We start from the raw sequence: 22,464 nt of genomic DNA on the forward strand, positions 1-22,464 counted from the left end.
TTACTTACGAGAAAGATCTTGAGTTCATCAAGATGAGTGGTCAATTTATTTATATTCAGCGAGGCCAGCTTAAAACCGCGTTTGGAGGGCAATACTCGAGAACGATCAATAGGATTTTGAGTCGGACTTCTCGATGACTCCTGACTGTTGCCTTCCAACGGCACGGCATTAATGGAAGGCATAGTAAAAGTTCAATGAGCTAGACCATGATAAAAATTCTTAAAAATACGCTTGTTACCTGCAAAATTCAGGTGTAGACCTCCACGGTTTAACCCCTTTTCGTTTATATTATTGTGTTCAATAAATCTCCAATCATTCTGACGACAAAACTTCGTCAAGTGCTTGTTCACCTCTGAGACTTTATCATTAAGCTTGTCCTTTCGTGTTACAAGTCCTGAGACTATGACTTGAGCTTCGGAAGACCCCTCTATCTGTTTAGCGAGATCAACAATAGCCTCTGCAACTTCTTCAACTTGAACAGCGACCCGACTAGCCGGGCTTCCGGCTAGTCGGGTCGCTGTTCGCAAAGACGGATCGTGTCCATCCGTCTCCGATCGACTCGATCCGCCGACTTTTCCTACCCTCTGCTAAGACATTACTCTAGTAATGCGTTTATTTTCTAAGTCTCTCGCCATCGGACTTCCGGCTAGTCGGGTCGCTGTTCGCAAAGACGGATCGTGTCCATCCGTCTCCGATCGACTCGATCCGCCGACTTTTCCTACCCTCTGCTAAGACATTACTCTAGTAATGCGTTTATTTTCTAAGTCTCTCGCCATCGGACTTCCGGCTAGTCGGGTCGATGCGTACCTAAGACGACCCGACTCAGTTCGGGTGTATTGGACAACCCTCCGCGCTTCAGCCATTTGATGAGGGCCAGTCTCGTGCTTCTCAAGTTGCCGCCTTCATGCCCAAAAGAATTCTGGGTAATTCTGCCATTCCATGACAAGGGATGACACCCGATTGTCATTTCACAGATCTTTTTATAAGTGTTGGGCTACCCAGTCCTACCAGCAAAATACAGCCTCGATTAAAGATTTTAGCTTTCAAAACTTGCCCAAATTGTATCGGTAGGTCCTGGAATTCGTCCACAGAAAGGCCAGAGAGACAACCTCACTCGTGAACCGCCATATTTTCGGCGTCCCAGTCTGCGTGAAACAATCTCTCACCTATGGCTCGAGAAGAGCCGACACGCGCGCTTCTTTCCTTACGAGTTTATGCCTGGAGAATCTGTTTAACTGAAATGTCAATTCCTTGTAACTCAACCAGCGTCTTAATTTCTGCGTGAAACAATCTCTCACCTATGCCTTGTTTCAAAGGCTTGGCTTTACCCACATTCCAGCTTTATGATGCTAATCTGTGGGCTTCTGTAAACGAAACTGACCCGAGAAATCACTTATAAAATAATAAACTTACCAGATTTGTTGCAAATCGGTTACTGTTGCTACCCGAATCGTTGAGATTTGTCACGTGATTCCCAAACTTGAGCCCACCCACAATGTCTCAAAACCGCAGATGTCTTAATGAGTACTTCTTATACGGTGAAGCCAAGTTGCAGTACGCTGTTTATAGCCAGAAAAGTACTAAAAAAATAGCAAGCACTTGGGACGAAAAGTGTTAAACTTATGGCTGCTGCTTACATTGTAATGATAATGACTACGACGAGGAGGTAAAACTCTCTGCTCTACGAGTTGGGTATCCTACAAAAAGCGGGCCTAATCAACTGATTACAAATAAGTTCCCACCAGGATTGTCCAGCACTCTCTCAGGACTCTGGGTTAAGTAGTCAGTTAAAGAAAGGAAGTTAATTTTAGGTAATTTCATATGCAGTATCAAGTTATCTGTTTTTTTAAAAAAGGTGACTTTTTTTTCTCTCTATCACCATTCTCCCCTCGGCTGGCTTGCGTGACCTAAGGTGGTGGTTCGACTACACTCAGGAGGAACTTCGAGCAATCTAGTCGACCATTTGCATTAAAATATATAGGTACGTTTGTGGTTGGAAAGTGAGAGGACAGCAAAACACGCACTGTAACAATTCAATTGTGGGGGAATCGATAGGTAAATAATTTAAGTGCTAATAAGCAGGGTAATGTCTGCTTCTTTTAGGACGGTAACACCGGCGGTTCGGTGAAACGACTACGTTTTATATCGATTAGTGTCAAATCGCTCACAAAGTTTAATACAGACTTTGATCGACTTTGAACAACCCTCTCGGCGTTTATTTTAATCTTCGCCTTTCCAGTTGAAATGCGCGGTAATTATAAAAAGCATAAACCTATGCATAACGTGATTATTTCATCGGCGGCGAGACTTGATCATGCATGTGTAATGAACAGATCAAATCATGAATCATTTGCCTTTGTTGAGGAAGCCAATTGCTCACCTCACATCAATTAGTACGTGACCCCTTTGGACCGACAGCAGTAGGTTGCTTATCAAAACTCAGTGTTAAACTTAGTAATGTGAAGAAGTAATGTATACGTATCGAACGAGTTCTGATTAGTAATGCTATTGACTTAGATTGATTACAGTGTACTTGCTTTCTGTTGTTTTCTCTATACTTTAAGGTAAAGCAAGAAAGTATGTCGGTATAGGGAAAATATCGTTGACGTCACCTATTGTCATTAATGTGCCAACCAGAGCCTCATTGGCTATCAGAACAAAGGGTTTTTTGTTCCTGTGGTTGGCACATTTGAATAAAAAAATTTAAGTGGTCTCGGTCATTCACTTTTAACTGTTGCACACACGCAAACAATCTGCCGATATTGCCTCTCCCTTAATTAAGTAATTTATTTGTAGCCGGATTCCTTGTTGCTAGTGAACCCCTGAGTTCCAACAAGGATATTGCAAAGTAGTTAACCCTTTTCGCCTTTTGGATATAGGTAATTGTTTGTTTCTTGTTTGATGGAACAACGCTGCCTTCCGATTCCTAGCTGAATTGTACATCGAGAGAGTATGTAAGTAAATTACATATCCCTAGTTTTTCTCAAGTATAATAAGTTTCTGTGAGTTTTCGTATCGGGTATCAGATTGAAGGTGTGGCATGAGACTAACACGAATGCAAACAATCTACTAATATTGCTTCCGTTCTCTCAATCTATTTGCAGCCAGATTTATTATTGCTGTTCAACAGGTTTAACGAGGAAAATTGCAAGGTAATTAGTCGTCATATTTGCTTGCTGGATAAAGTTAATAATTTGTTCAGTTGTAGTGTGATCGAACTATACTACCCACTATTCTTTCCTTGTCATCAAGAAAGTAAGTAAATCGACAGATTTTTGAATTTTTCATGAACAGTGAGAGGTTCAGAGTATTCAAACTGGAGGGAGGTACAGCGCAAAAGACTATTAAGGATGCATTGAAGATTTTAGCCATAAGACACCTTTAATGTCTCCTCGCAGTGCAGTTGATTTTCTGTAGTTTTATTAATTACTCGCCCCTACCCGCTATGCAACATAACGTTACCCCAGAAATTACTTTTAAACACAACGCAATGCTTCGTCGCAAAAGATGTTGTCGAGCATGCATAATTCGAGTTACAAACAACAAAGATAAACTTTAAAAAACACTGTTAGGGAGAATAGTTTTGCACAAACCCAAATTCCAATCCATTTTATTCCTCTTCAGTTTTGCCCACCCTGCCTGTTTTTGCATTTGCTGTTCTATCCAAACCATTCTTTAATGTTTCGAGTATTTATTTGTACGTCTCGCTTGATTTGGTTTGCCAGTTTCCGGTGGCTGAATTTGACTAAATCTCGTGATACATCACCTTTAAAGCTAAGGAAGATAAGAGCCTCATACATTTCCGTTCCCATAACAGCTTGACCCTCATAGGATTAAGCCATGAGTGATTCGAAGAAATGGAACAAGTAACTATTTGGATAATAGTCATTTGATTTGAAGAGTTTGCTCGACTGAAATGACTTCTTGTTGTTCCTGTTGCATCTGTTACTTCTCTTAAGAAAGTTTTAGTTTTCCACTCTAGTTTTACTCTTTTTGCGTACTAGACATAAATAATTTGTGTTAAGAAAGTTTGAAAAGCTTTAGTACAAGGTGTTTTAATACCGACAGCTTCGACAATGGACAACTGAATAACATTAAATCATAATTGGAGGTTTTGGAGGGTGTCTCGTCGTGGAGGACGTCACATCGTTCAGCATCCATTTGGTAAGTTCCTCGCTGTTACTCGTTGCTTAATAATAAGAACAAGTAATTTATGTGATAAACCAGTTCTGATTACTTTACAGTCAAACCAAGTGAAGCGTACCCCTCAAGATTGCATTAATGAACTGATTATTTGAAACTTGAACCCGCTAGTCGTTTCAAGAATGCAATAATGAATTGATTATTCGAATACTGAACTCGCTCGTTCGATCCAAGAATACGGCTAACGGGTTCCGTTTCCGAAAAATCGATTCAGTATTGCATTCTAGAAAAGAGTAGTAGGTTTGAAACCTACTAGTCGCAACAGTGAATTGATTTTTCGAAAACGGAAGCCGTTAGCGAATTTAGCCGTATTCTTGGATCGAGCGAGCGAGTTCAATATTCGAATAATCAATTCATTATTGTATTCTTGAAACGACTAGCGGGTTCAAGTTTCAAATAACCACTTCATTAATGCAATCTTAAGGGGTACGCTTCACTTGGTTTGACTGTAAAGCTGCTTTTCTCTGCACTTCGGATTAAAGTTGGCGACTATCTCAGAGTTCCTTTTATGTTAATTTTCTGAAGTGATCACGGTCATTTCGTCGTGAACGACAATGACGCACGCAAATGATCTACCAATATTGCTTATCCATTAATTTATTTGAAACCGGATTCATTTTCCTGCTCAAAAGGTTGTGAAGAGGAACATTGCAATGTAATTAGAAATATTAGCTGTCTGGGTGTAATAATTAATTTATTTGTTCTTTGATCGAACTATACTGCCCTTTATTCTTTCATTGCATATCGAAAAAGTAAGTAAATGATGTATCTTGAGTTTTAAATTATTTGGATAACAGTCATTTGATCTCGATCTACAGTGTCCTTAATTTGCACAGTTTTATCTAGTATGAAATGGATTCTTGTTCCTCCTTTTTTCATTTGTTGTCTCTTCTAAGACCTTTTAAGTTAGCAGCTCCAGTTCTACTTTGATTTTTGTTAAAAGACTTTTCCTACGAGAAAATGTTTTACCGAGAGACTTCATAATGTGATAACCTCATCAAATTAAATTTTCAGAGTCACGAAGCCATTGCAATTGCTTGACCCCACACGAAACTTTTCCTTTTAAAAAGCATCCGTTTGGACCAACACTGGTAAGTCGCTCATTGTTTCTCATATCTTCGTCTTAGCACTGAGTCTAGTAAGTTTCCGTGAGTTTCCTTATCGGATTTTAAATGGAGGGTGTGGCATGAAGCAAAATACGGACGCGAACCTAAACAATATACCAAGATTGCTTATCCCTTAATTTATCATTTTGCAGCCCGGCAGATTCCTTATCCCAGCTCAACAGGTTGACAAGGAACATTGCAAGGCAATTAGTCGTATTAGCTAGCTCGGTAAAGTTAATCATTTGTTTGTTGTGTGATCAGACGAACTGTACTGTCCTCTATTTTTTCCACTCAGAGCCATAAGAATTCCGCAATGTATCCTCGCTTTAATTTGAAGCCCCGCGTAAAGGGGCTGCAATACGGCAGTGCAGTTGATTTTGTGTAGTTTTACCAATTAGTCGCCCCTACGCGCCACTATGGAACTTAACTTCGTTAACTCAGACAGAATTACTTTTAAAGAACACAATGGAAAGCTTCATGACCAAAAATATCTGCCGAGCATACATAATTTGAGTTACAAACACTGACAAAGATAAACTTTTAAAAAGCTGTTTGGGAGAACAGTTTGCAAAAACCCAAATTTTAAGCCAGTTAAATCTTCTTCAGTTTTATGTTTGCTTATCTATGCCTCCTTTTGTATTTGCTGTTTTATATTCAAACCATCTTTCAATGTTTCAAGTAGTTAATATTCTTCCGTTTCGCTTAATTTGGTTGCCATTGAGTTTCCAGTGGCTGAATTTGGCTAAATTTCGTGACACAGCACGACTTACGAGATGCAAACCACTTCCAGTTACGTACAACTTGCGCTATGAAGAGAATTTTTTCGATCAGTGTGGTGAATTGGGGTTACTCGAAATAAATTATCCGACTCAGAGGAATTGCCCTCAAGAGGCAGGAGAAGTCGGACCTAAGACTTCTTGCAGTAAGTTTTCCTTGAATATTAGAAAGTCAAATTATTTTATTTTCAAACAGAAAAGAATTCAACTGATTTTAAATAGCCAGTTAAGTGATGGACACATAAAATGATACGCCTGGATGAGAAATTAGTATTAATAGCTTTTCGTGCTGTTTGGACTAGTATTCCAGGTCTCTTGGTATCATTTCTAAATCAGAATTTTTCAGTGTCTCACTAAGTCTGCTTTGCATACCGTATATTATTTACTTATGCATCCTTATTTTCAGTACAGCGCTATATAGTGTGCAGTTCGATTCGACATAGCTTTTCTAGAAATTCGAAATGGTTGGTTGGACAGAGGCAGCTCCGGGCTATAGTAAATAAGTCTTTTTTTAGCGAGCGACGTTTTGATCTCCAGTCTTGAACTCGAGTCCTGGTATTTGTGATTTGTGAGTTTTGCAAATTCTCTACAACACTAGTAATGTTTCCGAGCTACATTTATATTGTGATGGTTCCATATCTCGACTATCTGTGGCGATAATAAGATTTAAGAGGGAGAGAGAGAGAGTGGGGGAGGGGGGGCAGCAATCCCGTTTCCCAGTCGAAATTTGAACACAATCCCAGTCCCAGTGGGACGTTTTCTTAGGGCCGATTTACACGGTACGATTTTGTCGCATGCGACAACGGCTTAAGACAGGCCCACGACATGATTTACGATTGTTGTGTACGTCAGAAAAAATGTCGTAGCATTTTAAAACACGTTTTAAAACGCTGCGACAATCGTAAGTCATGTCGTAGGCCTGTCGTGAGCTTGTCGCATGCGACAAAATCGTGTCGTGTAAATCGGCCCTTAGAAATCCCAGTCGCTGCTACTAACAAATCCTAATCGGAGTTATGATAGGGAAAGTGTCATTTTGCACGAAGCAATCTCAAAACGAAACATGAGATTACTGGAGAACACACTACAGGCAATAAGACGGTGCGCAGTATAATTTGTAGCTGCATGGGATTGCTTACCCAGGAGTCTGCCGAAAAAGGCACTCTGAATGGTGCAGTCTCCCGTTTCTCTACGTCACCTGCCATCATCATCATTTTCAAATTCATAAACATAACGTCTTGCAAATCGGTAGGGTACTTTTAAGGACTTTTCAGTTCCTGTGCCCGACACATTCTCCACGGCGCATTGCTCAATACCTCATTTCAGCTTCTTCTTTTCGAGTGATTGCATTGGTTGCAGTGGATTTAGGAGAGTAAACTCGTGCTATTAAGGCCGTATTTGAGGTCGGCATGTTGTCAGTAGGTAGGGGAGCTTTGAGGTTCAAAAACAATTCTGTTAGCATCAGGAAGGTCCTCACCCTCACAAGGCAGTGGCCAGGAATGCCAGAGGAGCGCATGAAATATTTGAAACGAGATGCTTCCGTGAAGCATACACTGGGTTGCCTGTGGTACGTGTTACAGAAAATCAGAAGGCACTGAATTGTGTGGTATTGAAATACAGCATTCCAGTCTCTGAAGAATGACAAATAAAAGAGAAGCGAGAAACTTTGTCTTCTGGGCTGACATGTTGATAATTTTCAAGTTCCCTCACAACTTCTTTTCACCACAAGTGTGCCCTCTGAGCATCTGACAGCTTTGTAATACTAAAGTTCACTGAAGTTAATGCCTGTTCAGCGGGGTTAGTGTCACGATGGGAGACCAAAACAATAAACCCCTCATTAAAGAGAAGCATCTGACCGAAAATACTATTAACGCTAACAAATGCGAACTCAGCAAGGTACCGATTTTGTTAGCTTGCTTTATGCAAAACAAATATTGATGCAAAAGCAAATAACTATTGATACACAGTTTTTAGAAAGAGCAGAAGGAAGTTTCCGGGACGGTCGATCGAGAATAAAATATTTTCGACATGAAACCAACATTAATTTTGAACCGTGAATATAGAATATAAAAAGTTACGATCAGCGACAAACATTTTGGGAGATTTTTACTACGTTCAAATAAATCGCAAAATCGAAAGTGACATGGCCAGAATTCAGCGGGCGCCGTGATTAAGTTACCGCGGCATGTTTACTCGCCAAACAGTGAAGCATCTGTGTCAAATGATGGCAAGATACCGGGTTTTTGTAAGTTTCTTTTTCTGTCAAGTGTTATAAAGTTTGACAATGAAATGAGGGAAGTCAAAACAAAGATCACAATCACCCAACTCTTGTTTATGCAAAGTCAAAATTTACTCTCCAAGACGCGTTCGACGTTCTTTATCACCAGGTAATTTCATCATTTTGGAAATGGCAGCTACTTTATTATTCATCTGCGTCACAATTTTTCCGAGATTTTGGGGCTCATTTTGTTGAAACTCAAGCACGCTTCCAACAGGCCCGTGAACCCTTCCTGCTTACAGAGCACTACTAAAAAACTTCTCCCACATCACATTTCAACCTTAAGCTCGGAAATTCAATACACAACATGATATTATAATTCACAAAGGCAGAAAATACCCCAGAATCCTTTTCCAGCGAAAAATTTATTGAAACAAACAACATATTTGCTCTCAGAGGCGAAAATCTCTTCCTATTTCATTGCGTGCGTGAAGGCAAGAAACTCAATCGTGTCAAATTACCATGTACTTCAGGTAAATACAGCTCACTTTGATTTCGGCTCGACGGGCGATAGATTGTTGTCGAAGTCCATTACTCGTCGCTTTTAAGATTCCACCGCCTGTATATCCAATTGACTTGCCATTATTGAGCTTCATAAGGGTATATTTTGTTCAAAGATCCACTAAAACGCCATTCGCGTTACATGACTTTCGACGCCATTGCCGGTTAAGTTAATCGTTCTACTGTGTCCACCAGAGAAATCTACGCATTTCCCACTACCCTCTCGATCGTAAGAAAATGCGCGCAGAAGGCTCTATGCACAAAGCCACCACTTAGCAGGCAACCCAGTAATCAGGAATTTTGAACAGAGCTAATGCCTGATAACCTCTGATAATGCAAATCCCATTCGCACCAAGGACTCTTTATCTCCCATTTCCAGTAGAAAAATCCCAGTTTCCAGTGATGAAATCTCATTTTTCCACCGAAAAATCAGGTCAATCCCAGTCCCCATTTACCCTTCATGGCCCTCATTTAATTCAACACAGTGACGAGTAGTAATTTTTCTGTTTTTTATTTAACATCAACACTACAACTTTGCGCGGGACTGGTACACAACGTTCCCCAGGGGGTGTTCAGTCACTGCAATATATACATTTGTTTAACTTGCACACGTGCAGTGATGACCCCCTTCCCCTCCCCCCTTTCATGGAACACTTGCGTGGTCACCACGAATGGCGCAGCAACTCAGCCATCATGTGGAGTTGACTCCGATAAGGTGGTAAAACCCTCTACTTGTAAAGAGAGCCTAAAATTGCAGATTCTTTTACAGTTCTTGCACGTGATTTCGATAACGTAACACTTTCTTATTATGGTAGTAGCCAAAATGCGGGGCTGCGGTCGGGGTGTCTTTCCTTTTTTTTTTTTTTTTTTTTTTTCTTTTCTTTTGTCAATTTTGGTCGTTATCATCAGTCCTAGACTGTTATTTTCGAGTGATCGGGATCTGTCCTTCATTTATGGTGGAAATTAGTCCAAAAAAATTAACGAACCTATGGAAGCTACGAAAGCTCTTAAAGGACATTTTACCTTTTTTTTCTAAATCTGACCTTGTCTTTGTGTTTTTAAAATCGAAGTTAATTTTTGCGAAATTGGAGTTTGGCCCCGCGTTGTTGTTGTTGTTGTTTTTTCTTTTTTTAATTTGCTGATGAATTTTTCCCACGGAAAAAAAAGAATAATTTGCGGTTGGAAAGCACGAAAAAAATTACCGTGCATTCATGCGCTGAAAGCAGAGTTGTACTGGCAAGATGTGCTAAGCCGGCTTTGTTCTGTGGGTGTTAAATATGGCTTCTAAGGTGCATTTCGTGAAACCCAAAACTTCTTATTGCTCTGGTCAAAGCGATCTTCCAAGAGAAAATAGGGTGCTTCGTTTTCGAGTTGTGGGTGCTTCGGTTTCGACTTAGGGTGCTTCGTTTTCGAGTTTTGTGCGGTTCGTTTTCGACTTAGGTGCTTCGTTTTTCGTTTTCAAGTGCTTCGTTTTCGATGCTACCTTGAGTATATGCGCGATGCTGCGCGACGTGTGATAATTGTTTTTTCACAAACTTCCTCAGAATTGAAAATCATCCTCTCAGAGGACACGAACATCATTCTGAAAGCTTATTCTACGCAAAAAGTAGGTTCTGGAGATAATTTTGGGAGTGGAAAACAGGTTCCCGGAGGAAGGTAGAATAACTAATGATGCTTATGTTGCAACAAAAGGATGCTAACCTTTATTAAATTGACTTGAAAATGCTCTACAATTCCCATAAAAACTATCCGGATGTCTTCGCTAGGCTTTAAAGAAGCGCTCTATGTAATTTGTTCCTTGATTTCGACTAAAATTCCCATATTTTTCCCCTCTAGACTGTTCGACATGACTGTCTTTGCTCAAAGGCAATCTTTGGAATATCACAGAATGACCTCATTTCAACCTATTTCGATAAAACTGGTTTCTCGCACATTCGTACACCAATTCGGCCGCCCGAACGAAACCCGAAATTTAACAGCCCATCGATCGAGTGATGATCTAGTGAGGACATGGAGCCCCCTCACTATACCTCCACTGAGACTTCGTCATCAATGACGTAAAAAGGAAAAGAAAACAAACGATAAGGCTTATTACTCAAGGCTCTCTCAGAAACGAACACAACAAACCTACAACTGTTTTCGGGTCGGACGAAAAAAAAAACAAAAAGTTATACAAAATTAAAACCAATACAGATAAATTAAACCAAAGAATGTAACCAACCAATACTGCAAGTATTGCAAACAGAACTTGATATGTTATGAGCAAAACAAAACAGACTAGTAACTCATTGAAAAAAAGTTTAACTAGTACCTTAAGCAAAAGTATTTTAAAAGTTTTGTTGTTTTTGTTTTCTTTACTACCTCTTTAAAGACGCAATAAATCAGATAGTTCTCCAGACGCATTATGGGTTTTACGCCATCTTTATACTAGACCAACTTAACCTACACAGACTGAAAAAAATGGTTTTCCAAGTCTGCCCCAGACACCGGTACACTGTAAACTAGACAGATAACATGATAGACGTATAATTCGTCTGGACAGATTATGCGTCTCTAGTATAAACAAGGACAATTTTCTCGCGACCAGCAGCCTCTTCCAATGGAAACGATTGGCTGAGTTGAAGTTTCTGGAACAAAAAAACACTGAATAAACAAGTGCCCAGACAAAGGACTATGACGAAAAACAGGCTATTAAATTTCTTTGGCTATGCCATGTTTGATATTGGATAAATTTCCACCTCTTGGATAAGTCTATTTCACACGCTTGCCTGTTCTTGCCACAGGCATGCCGTGGGAGAACATGCAGTTTTGCTGTTCCCAACCCACCTTACCACATTTCTTGTATCTGGAGCACACCCGTCTTGGTATGTTAGCTACGCCATGCTGACGTAGCCAAGAAAGGGTTAACCCAGGGTGAAGCCTTGTCAGTCTGATTTCTCGTCTAGCTTCCGCTTGTGATATCGCTGCGTTGGCCTTTGGCCTCGCAGTGTTATGTCAAGTGCTGATGTTGATCCCCAGCGTAGCTGGGCTGAAGACGTTCCTAATGATGTCTGTAGTGTCTTTGGATGATTCTCCTCCTCCGTCTTATGCCCAGATGGTCCGGCCTGGCCGCCGCCCTAGAGTGTCTAGTCAGTCTATGGAGAATGATTACAATATGAAAAATGAAGTTGGTCTCTCTGGTGCTGAAAAGGATCGGATCCATCAGCTGAACATTCTTCCTGAGCGCCCTTGCACGGCGCACTTTGAGCTTCCTACCCAGGATACGCCTCTGTCTCAAGTTTTCAATGATTTTAAGAATTGCGGTATTCGTGTAGCTGATGTTAGGTGTTTGCGGTGTAGTCCCACTGGTTTAGTATCCGTAACGTTTTCTACGTCTGAGTATCGTGATTGTTTCTTCGTAAGTCCTCGTTCATCTCTCGTCGTGCTCGTCGTAATTCTTGGTCGTTCACTTTCGTGACGCCCCTTATGAGTTCCTGGATGAAGCCCTTTCTCATCGTCTTAGCCATAGCTCTGTTCATGGAATTCGTCGGTGTGGCCTCCAGGGTTACGATGGCATCCAAAGTGGTACACGTGTGGCTAGAATGGAGTTGTCCGAGTCAATTCCTTCGTTTATGATTTTTGGCACGAGGCTCCTTAGGATTAAGCTCGAAGGTCAGGTCCCCACCTGCCGTAAGTGTCATTTGCCAGACCATGTTGCCAGAGCGTGTCCTGATGATGTTTGTTTCAGCTGTGATCAGCTTTGTCATACCCTCAGTGACTGTACCGAAAGTACTAAATGCAGTATCTGTAAGAAGGATGGTCATTATGCCCTTGATTGTCGCATGTCCTGGTGGCGTCGCCCTGCCTTGGCTGACATTGACGCTCCTGCTCCCGATTCAGCTCCTGCGTCTCCTCCTTCGTACCCTTCTACTGATGTGCCTCCTGCCGGTTCTCCACCTGCTTCTAATGTGTTCCATTGTCTCAGCCTGTGTCTGATGATTTTTGTTCGCACCAGCCTTCTGGTTTTCCGCCCTCATGTCCACCTTCTGTGCATCCTTTGCAGTCATCGTTATTCGTCGTCACGTCCTCTTCTGGTGTGTCTGCCCCTCAGGATTCTCCGTTGCAGTCTTCTTGGCAGTCTACGAAGTCTACTAAAGATTCCTCTCAGCAGTCTAGAGACCCTCTGCACCTTTCACAGTCCCAAGCTCTCTTTGAATCTCTCGAGCCTCCCCCCACGCCCCCTCCGGTTCCATCCCCTCCATCAAGTGTTATTACTAGCACGCCTACTGTATCGGATTTGCAACTTGCCGCTAAAGTTCTTTCACAATCTCTTCCTACACTTTCTGATGATACCTTCGCTGCTATGGAAATTCCTGAAGTCAGTCCTGTTGTTTCGCCTCCTCCGCCTCAGTCTTCTGTTCGTGCTTTTGTTTCACGTGTGGCATCCTACTGTAAGCCTGCTAAGCTGGACCCTACTGGTGGTCCTCCTCCTCCTCGCGTAAGTTGACTATACCCTTACCGGTTAGCTCTAGTAGAAAGACTGAAATCGACTCTAAAGGATAAGAGTGTCTCAACAATTTTGACGCCGATTGTTGGTGTAGCTAGTATCTCCGAGCATTTACCCTCCCAACCATGATACACCGCAAAAGACAGACCACAACCCCGGGAACTACACGCCTTACTCTTTGCGACAAGTGTGTGGGTTCTTTTACGTCCCACAGGATTATGAACATTGAAGGGTCCTGAGAGCGGGCCTACGGTTTATCATCCTTATCCGATACGACTAGAGAGTCTATCCATTTGCAGATGTCATTACAAAGGCAGAACTTTCTCGTCAGTTATTTAAAGACCCTGAGTGTTGGTCTGGCCGGAGTTAAACTCACGACCTCCTGCGTAGCAGCCCGGAGCTCAACCAACTGAGCCACCGGTGCGCAGATGTTTCCTTATTACATAATGTAATTTCTATTTGTACTGTTTCAATTATTGTTATATCACATTTTCGCCTTGTCCTTTAAATACGCAATTATTTTGTCATATTACAAGATTCATTCCTATTCATTCTGTAAATCTCCGTAAACCGAAATCATTCCTTCAAAAACCTTGATAAAGAAAGGCAGTTATTCCTTCACTATTAAATAAATGTGGTTTTAGCATTTGTCGTCAGGGTTTTGAAATTCTAAAGCTTTATTTCATTTCTCTTTTAGGTTCACCCCTACTCTCAGAGAACACCTTCCTCCTTCTAATTTTCAAAAATGGTGGATAGGAAGTGCAACATTTTGGAGCAGCATATGCATAAGCCTAGCACTGCCAGAAAGGAGGGAAACAGACGAGAAGAGGGTTTGGCTTATTACAATCTAGGAAACTACTATCAAGGGGTAGCTGATTCTAAACAGGCCATACGAAATTACACCGAAGCATTAACCATTTTTAAGGAAATAGCTTTCAAAGCTGGGGAAGGAAGCACCTATTGCAATCTCGGCAACGCTTATGAAGGTCTGGGAAACTTTAAGCAAGCCATAGAGTACCACAAACAATATCTCAATATTGCAAAAGAAGTAGAGGATCGAGCCGAGGAAGGACGAGCCTACTGCAATCTCGGCAGCGCTTATCAAAGTCTGGGAGATTTTAAGCAAGCCATAGAGTACCACAAAAAAGATCTTAGTATTACGAAAGAACTAGGGGATAGGGTCGGGGAAGGGAAAGCCTACTGCAATCTTGGCAACGCTCATGAAGGACTGGGAGATTTTAAGCAAGCCATAGAGTACCACAAAAAAGATCTCAATATTGCAAAAGAACTAGGGGATAGGGCCGGGGAAGGAAAAGCCTATTGCAATCTCGGCAACGCTTGTGAAGGTCTGGGAGATTTTAAGCAAGCCATAGATTATCACAAAAAAGATCTCAGTATTGCGAAAGAAGTAAGGGATAGGGCCAGGCAAGGAATAGCCTATTGCAATCTCAGCAACGCTCATGAAGGACTGGGAGATTTTAAGCAAGCCATAGAGTACCACAAAAAAGATCTCAATATTGCAAAAGAACTAGGGGATAGGGACAGGGAAGGAAAAGCCTATTGCAATCTCGGCAACGCTTATCAAAGTCTGGGAGAATTTGAGCAAGCCATAGAGTACCACAAACAAGATCTCAGTATTGCAAAAGAAGTAGGGGATAGCGCCGAGGAAGGAATAGCCTATTGCGATCTCGGCAACGCTTATCAAAGTTTGGGAGATCTTGTGCAAGCCATAGAGTACTACACAAAATATCTTAGTATTAAGGAAAAAGTAGGGGATAGGGCCAGGGAAGGAAGGGTCTACTGCAATCTCGGCAATGCTTATCAAAGTCTGGGAGATTTTAAGCAAGCCATAGAGTACCACAAAAAGGATCTCAGTATTGCAAAAGAAGTAAGTGATAGGACCGAGGAAGGAAGAGCCTTTTGCTATCTCGGCAACGCTTATCACAGCCTGGGAGACTTTAAGAAAGCCAAAGAGTACAACAAACAAGGTCTCAGTATTGTGAAAGAAGTAGGTGATAGGGCCGGGGAAGGAATAGCCTATTGCAATCTCGGCCTCGCTTTTAAAAGTCTGGGAGATTTTAAGCAAGCCATAAAGTACCACAAACAAGGTCTTAGTATTGCAAAAGAAGTAGGGGATAGGACCGGGGAAGGAAGAGCCTTTTGCAATATCGGCAACGCTTTTAGAAGTCTGGGAGATTTTAAGCAAGCCATAGAGTACCACAAACAAGATCTCAGTATTGCGAGAGAAGTAGGGGATAGGGCCGGGGAAGGAAGAGCCTATTGCAATCTCGGCAATGCTTACCAAAGTCTGGGAGATTTTAAGCAAGCCATAGAGTACCACAAACAAGGTCTCAGTATTGTGAAAGAAGTAGGTGATAGGGCCGGGGAAGGAAAAGTCTATTGCAATCTCGGCAACGCTCATGAAGATCTGGGAGATTTTAAGCAAGCTATTGACTACCACAAACAAGGTCTCAGTATTGCGAAAGAAATAGGGGATTGGGCCGGGGAAGGAACGGCCTACTGCAATCTAGGCAACGCTTATCAAAGTCTGGGAGATTTTAAGCAAGCCATAGAGCACCACAAACAAGGTCTCAGTATTGTGAAAGAAGTAGGTGATAGGGCCGGGGAAGGAAAAGTCTATTGCAATCTCGGCAACGCTTATCAAAGTCAGGGAGATTTTACGCAAGCTATTGACTACCACAAACAAGATCTCAGTATTGCGAAAGAAGTAGGGGATAGGGACGGGGAAGGAAGAGCCTTTTGCAATCTCGGCAACGCTTATCAAAGTCTGGGAGATTTTAAGCAAGCCATAGAGTACCACAAAAAAGGTCTTAGCATTGCAAAAGAAGTAGGGAATTGGGCCAGGGAAGGAAAAGCCTATTGCAATCTCGGCAATGCTCATCACAGTCTTGGAGATTTTAGGCTAGCCATAGAGTACAGCAAACAAGGTCTCAATATTGCAAAAGAAGTAGGGGATAGTGTCGGGGAGGGAAAAGCCTATTGCAATCTCGGCAACGCTTTTCAAAGTCTGGGAGATTTTAAGCAAGCCATTGAGTACCACAAAGCAGGTCTCAGTATTGCGAAAGAAGTAGGGGATAAGGCTGGGGAAGGAAATGCTTATTGCAATCTCGGCATCGCTCATCAAAGTCTAGGAGATCTTGCACAAGCCATAAAGTACTACACAAAACATCTTAGTATTAAGGAAAAAGTAGGGGATAGGGCCGGGGAAGGAAAAGCCTACTGCAATCTCGGCTACGCTTATGAAAATCTGGGAAATTTTAAGCAAGCTACAGAGTATTACGAAAAATGTCTCAGTGCTATGAAAGAAGTAGGTGATAGGGCCGGGGAAGGAAGAGTCCATTGCAATCTCGGCAACGCTTATCAAATGCTGGGAGATGTTAAGCAAGCCATAGAGTACCACAAACAAGGTCTTAGTATTGTGAAAGAAGTAGGGGATAGGACCGGGGAGGGAAAAGCTTATGGCAATCTCGGGAATGATTATTACCTCACAGGTGACCTTGAAAGTTCGCTTTACCTTTATGAAAAACATCTAAGCATTTCCAAGAAAACGGAGGATCCAATAGGGCAGGGAGGCGCATGTTATAGGCTAGGTCGTGTTCATGAATTTTCAGGCTCCTGGTGGAAAGCTGTTAATTACTACCGATTAAGTGTAAAACATTATGATGAGACAAGGCGTCGCCTTCAGTCAGAAGATGTATGGAAGATAAGCTTTCGTCACACATGTCGGTCTGCGTACACCGCTCTGTGGACAGTACTCTTGAAGAATGGAGAGGTTGATGAGGCATTGTATGCTGCTGAGCAAGGACGAGCGCAGGCTTTGGCAGACATTTTGAAGATGCAATACGGCGTTGATGAAAAGCCTTCCTCGGCGGTTACGATGAAGGAAGCTTTCGCCGCGGTAATAAAAGATTTACCCTCACAAACTGTTTTTACAGCAGTTGACGGGAACACAATTAGTTTCTGGCTGCTAAGAGAGGGTAGCGAGATAACCTTTAGACAAAAGGAAATTGAAACTGGAAGTGCCGAATCACTGATGGAAAGTACTTTGAAACGGATCAGTGCTGGGACCGTAAGATGCGAGAATCGCTCGCTTGACGGACAATGGGGCGACTTCGCACGCGGTGGAGAAACTGTTGAGAAAACCTTTCAGTCCGTTAGCTTCTCTTTGAACTCTTTGCAGCCCTTGTATGATGTCTTAATCAGTCCTATCGTAGACTGGCTCCAAAGTGATGACTTAGTCTTTGTTCCTGATGGACCATTTTGCTTGGCTCCTTATCCTGCATTGAGTGACTCCGTCAGGATCCGTACTATTCCCTCACTGACCGCTTTAAAAGTGATCTCTAGTGCACCTGACGACTTTTACAGTAAAAGTGAAGCGCTGCTTGTGGGCGATCCTTACTTGGAGGAAGTCACTTATGGCACCGGTGAACCCATGTTTGAACAGTTGCCATGCTCGAAAAAAGAGGTAGAGATGATTGGAGACCTTCTGCAGACCTCGCCTCTTACTGGAAGAAATGCAACGAAAGCTGAGGTGCTGAAAAGAATGAAGTCAGTTGCCTTAATCCACATTGCTGCACATGGAGATAGCGAATTTGGAGAAATTGCTTTGGCCCCAAATCCCGAGCGCACATCCCAGAAGCCCGAAAAGGAAGATTACATGTTAACAATGAGCGACGTTTACGCAGTTCGCCTTCAGGCAAGACTGGTTGTGCTGAGTTGCTGTCACAGTGGCCAAGGAAAGGTGAAATCTGAGGGTTTGGTGGGAATAGCAAGGGCTTTCCTGTGTGCTGGTGCCCGGTCTGTTCTGGTGTCACTCTGGGCAATTGATGATGAGGCGACCTTACTGTTCATGGAAAGTTTCTATCAACACTTGGCAGATAAAAAAAGTGCAAGTTTAGCCCTTCACCTTGCTATGAAATCTCTACGGGAGAAGAAAGTACTCTGCTGTTGGAAAAAGTACTCCGCCGTAAAATACTGGGCGCCATTTGTGCTAATTGGTGATGACGTCACCTTTGAATTTGGGCAACACGAACACGTAGAAGGTAAAAACCTAGGAAAGTAGAAATATCTAGAAATTACCTAATCTTTTTATTACTGCATATAGAAAGCGTGCAAACAATTTCGAGGGACTAAGATCGAACAAGTGGAAAGTTTTTCAAAAGTGTTTCTAAGAATTTACCACGGAGGGGCCGGATCGAGGCAAAATGCCTTTAAAAAAATGGGCGATTTCCTAGAGGTAGAACTTCTATTAGCTAAAAGGTAATGGGTATAGGTTGCACGATCTCTTTTTTGCGACACGAACACGCTGTACATCATTGTACATGTTTTAAATCAGCAAGTTTTCGAAAGGAGTAGGTACGTTCTTCACAGTAAAATGGTTTCAACTGAATCTGTCGCCAACGTAGTTGTTTTACGAACTCCATTGGCTAGCACCTGAAATAAATATAGTCCACTTTCGATATATTAAAAATCAGTCCTAAACAAAAGGCATCATCTCGAGGATCTAGGGAATAAACTCATGCAAATCCTTTTATTTCTTCCCCAGAGCAAGGAAATGATGCCTTTTGTTAAGGACTAAAGCTTGGTATATTGTCTGCATTTACGAGGTCGGGTACTTAAATTCGGCCTTTGTGCAGATAGGTAGCGGCTTGAACCGTGTTATGAGACTGACATGAAATCCCTGATTGCCAGTTACGTATGTAAAGTGAAGGTAGGCTCTTAGCGTTTACAATCTACATGTTACGTTTTCACTTAGTTCAATAGGAATTGTTGCTATTAACTAAGCACAAACGGTTTCAGGAATTAAGATAATTATTTTATTTACTTACCAATTAAAACGAAAGTCCACACTACCATTTAACCCACTATTTGTTGTACTTTATTGTTTTCTTCTTTTCAGAAACGACGGACAAAACGTGAGAAAAGTACTTGGCTCCTGATACGTCGATGTGTCATTTTCCTTTCTTCGATTATATGAGATCAGTTGTTGAAAAACAAAATCACAATAGCTTTCATACCTCAGTATCGGTCAAGGTAGATAAAAGATATGTAATTTTTTGTTAAAGTATGTTTGAAAACTTATTTTAGTTTACATGTACCATGCGACTTGTGTGGTATTAAGATACTATCAAAGTCCTTACATTTCTTCCTTGTTGTGCTAGCATCAGTTTCCTTCCATAACTAAGGATCTAGCGGTCGTGTTATTTTAGCCCCCAAATCCTTCAAAATAACCCCAAACCTTTGAGGTATGTTTGTCGGGTATTCTTTTTCATGAAGATGTTGAGAAGTATACGTCTTTAATTTGGTGTGCCAACTTTTTTTTACATTTGAGTTCAAGTCGCGGTCTCAAGGAACGTATATTTTCTGAGATTCTGTAAGGCTGGTCAAAGCAGTCTTGGGGGCAAAGGTCTAGAACGTAAAAAAAAAAATAGTAGAGTAGAAATAACTAGAATTACCAAATCTTCTTATTAATCAAACCCCAGTTGTTCAAAAGGTGGATAACGCTATCCACCGGATGAATCACTATCCATTGCATAGCGCAATTGGTTTCGCTACGACTTATCCACTGGATGGTGATTTCTCCGGCATTTATTTAGCTCTATCCATCGTTTGAATTACTGGGGCCAGTTGGTTAGAGCGTCGCACCAGCATCGCGAGGTCACGCGTTCAAACCCCGTTGGAATCCTGAAAATTTCAGGCTTCTCTACGCAATTGCTAAAGTTGCGTTCATAACCGAACGGCAAGGATCATAGCTTCACTTGATTAATATACGTAGAGGTATGCAAAAATTTCTTGGGACTAGAATCAAACGAATGGAAAATTTTTCATAAGTGTTTTACAACGTAAAAAAATGTTTACATTTCTTTGCGCGATTTCTTGGGGAAACTTCCAGAAAGTTGAAAACTAGGAAATGAAAGTGTTGCTTTTTAAGTTTTCCTTTCTACAGTCTTTAAACTTTCAGTACACACTATTTAGAAGAGGACAATCAATGCCTATATTGACGAATGAACACTATGTAGGAACCAAGAGAGGATGAGGAGAGGGAACTCATCTCACTCATCGTCCTCTTCCTATAGAGCGTTTTCACACAGGGGACCAGCAGCCATATTGGATTACTGAAACAAAGAAAAGTATTTGCATAAAAATAGAGATCAATTCCCGGAGGATTAGTTTGGTACACCATCATGGCCGCCATGCCTTTGTTTTGGAACACCAACATGGCCGCCGTGACGTCATGTGAAAACGCTCTATTGGAATTTTTTTACAAGTTTAATTGAGCTCGTGGTCATGATGCGGCTAATTTAGGGAAGACACTTGGCCCCAGTTGTTCAAAAGATGGATAACACTATCCACCGGATAAATCACTATCCATTGGATAGCGCAATGGGTTTCATTATGACTTATCCACTGGGCAGTGATTTATTTAGCGGATAGCGCTATCCATCGTTTGAACAACTGAGGCCTGATTGGTTATTTAGCAATCATGGGAACGAGACCAAAATAACTTTCACAGCATGCAGGGGTTTCATTAAGGGCCGAGCACCGGGCAAACTGACTGGCTGTGGACAGGACTTTGCCCGGCTGCTTTCAAGTTTTGTCATTTTCTTGATCTGTCTTCTGTTGTCAAAATGTCACAATTTCATGCGCTGAGGTTAACATCAGAAGTCACATTCAACTCAGAAGGAATGGCCCCATAACGCATTGTGAAAAGAATTGCTCTCCATAAAAGAGCCCCTGAAATGTCCCAATGTTGCGTCTTTTGCCGTGGCGGCCCAGAAAAGATCACACTCGATCGCCGATTATTTTTCTTTGCCAGCCTAATTTCCTCCAGATGAGAAAAGGCCAGGATGTGAGTGCACTTTTATGTCACGTTAATGAATTAATTTTCTTTTGGATGTTGGTATCAAATCACTAAATTGTCTAAAAATGGTGTGCTTTTTTTCTGTGGTTGAAGGCCATTGCTTTGGCTTCAGAAGGCAGGATGCAGAATTTCAACATTTTCTGGGAGAGCATGCCCCCAGATCCACTTTGGAGGGAGGTTCCACAATACTTTGCCCAGGTGTTAAACCCATGTGTCCCCCCCCCCCCCCCCCACGAGCAAAATAATATTAAAACTATTATGGGGCATGGGGATGTGTTTTCCCCTCATTCTGGGAGGAACGTCCTAATTCAAAAGTGGGGTCTAATAAACTATCACAGGCAAATACAAGACGATAACCATAGCGTAGTTACCGTGTAAATAAAAGTATGAAACTCATAATGTCGTCTAGGCTCCTGACTGGCCAAGGATTTACTTATAGAGAACAATGAGAAGAAGAAGTAATTGCGTTGTTCATTCTATTTTATTGTCCGTCAATACTGACCTTCAGATTGCAGTACGAGAACGACGCCGAGTACAGGTTTTCTATACTGAGCGCGCACGCGCATTAGGTTTAAAGAGCGAAAATGTTCGAAATGCGCATGCTCAGAACTGAGAACTTGTACTCCTAGTTGTCCTCGTAGTGCAATCTGAAAGTCGCTTATATAAACATGAGCGCACATTGGTTACCATAACTACAGCAAAACGTGCTTTATTGAGTCTTATTTCCTTTTTTGCACAAATAATCAAGATTGCTTACAATCCTCTATGAATTCATTAGTCATCAATCGAACGCATGTACTGTCGCAAGTGCGCATTTTGTTTTTTTGACAGTTTTATTGGTCGAAACCAGTTTATGTCCACAAAAAAATGCACTTGCCAGTCTCTGTCTTCATGGGCTTGTTCGAGTTTGTTTCTGAACATGTACACGTCTTCTTGTCAGTTAAAAAGTAGTTTCAGCTCTAAACAAAAGAAAGTTGAAAATTTTGATTTCTGTTGTGAAGCAGATGGTCCTAGCTAAACGATCGGTCTCCAAAAACGGGAATTCAACAGGTATAAATCTCTGATGTGATCACATTTTCTTTTCTTCACGTCCAAAGATGCAATTGGAATTCCCGAGGACTGTCTAATTTAATAGCCCCTCATCCACAACAACAAAAAAACGATCATGTTTTACTAGCACTCGAAGCAGTACGTCATATTCAAAGTCTTATCATATCTCTCAGTTATAGTGTGCC

At 41.7% G+C, this 22,464-nt stretch overlaps 1 protein-coding gene across 2 annotated transcripts; it reads left to right on the plus strand.

The window, feature by feature from the left end:
- Positions 1-1,913: 1,913 nt before the first annotated feature.
- Positions 1,914-21,752, plus strand: LOC137973598 (tetratricopeptide repeat protein 28-like). Of its 2 annotated transcripts, XM_068820439.1 has the most exons (7): positions 1,914-2,055; positions 2,880-2,954; positions 3,105-3,152; positions 4,069-4,164; positions 5,218-5,294; positions 14,045-18,410; positions 19,268-21,752. In XM_068820439.1, the coding sequence occupies exons 6-7, from the start codon at positions 14,093-14,095 to the stop codon at positions 19,285-19,287; spliced, it is 4,338 nt and encodes a 1,445-aa protein (XP_068676540.1). In that variant the 5' UTR covers positions 1,914-2,055; positions 2,880-2,954; positions 3,105-3,152; positions 4,069-4,164; positions 5,218-5,294; positions 14,045-14,092; the 3' UTR covers positions 19,288-21,752. The 2 variants fall into 2 exon arrangements, with proteins under 2 accessions (XP_068676540.1, XP_068676542.1); XM_068820441.1 differs by lacking the exon at positions 2,880-2,954.
- Positions 21,753-22,464: the final 712 nt, after the last annotated feature.

Source organism: Montipora foliosa, chromosome 10 (genome assembly GCF_036669935.1).
Source record: "Montipora foliosa isolate CH-2021 chromosome 10, ASM3666993v2, whole genome shotgun sequence".
Classification (NCBI taxonomy): domain Eukaryota; kingdom Metazoa; phylum Cnidaria; class Anthozoa; order Scleractinia; family Acroporidae; genus Montipora; species Montipora foliosa.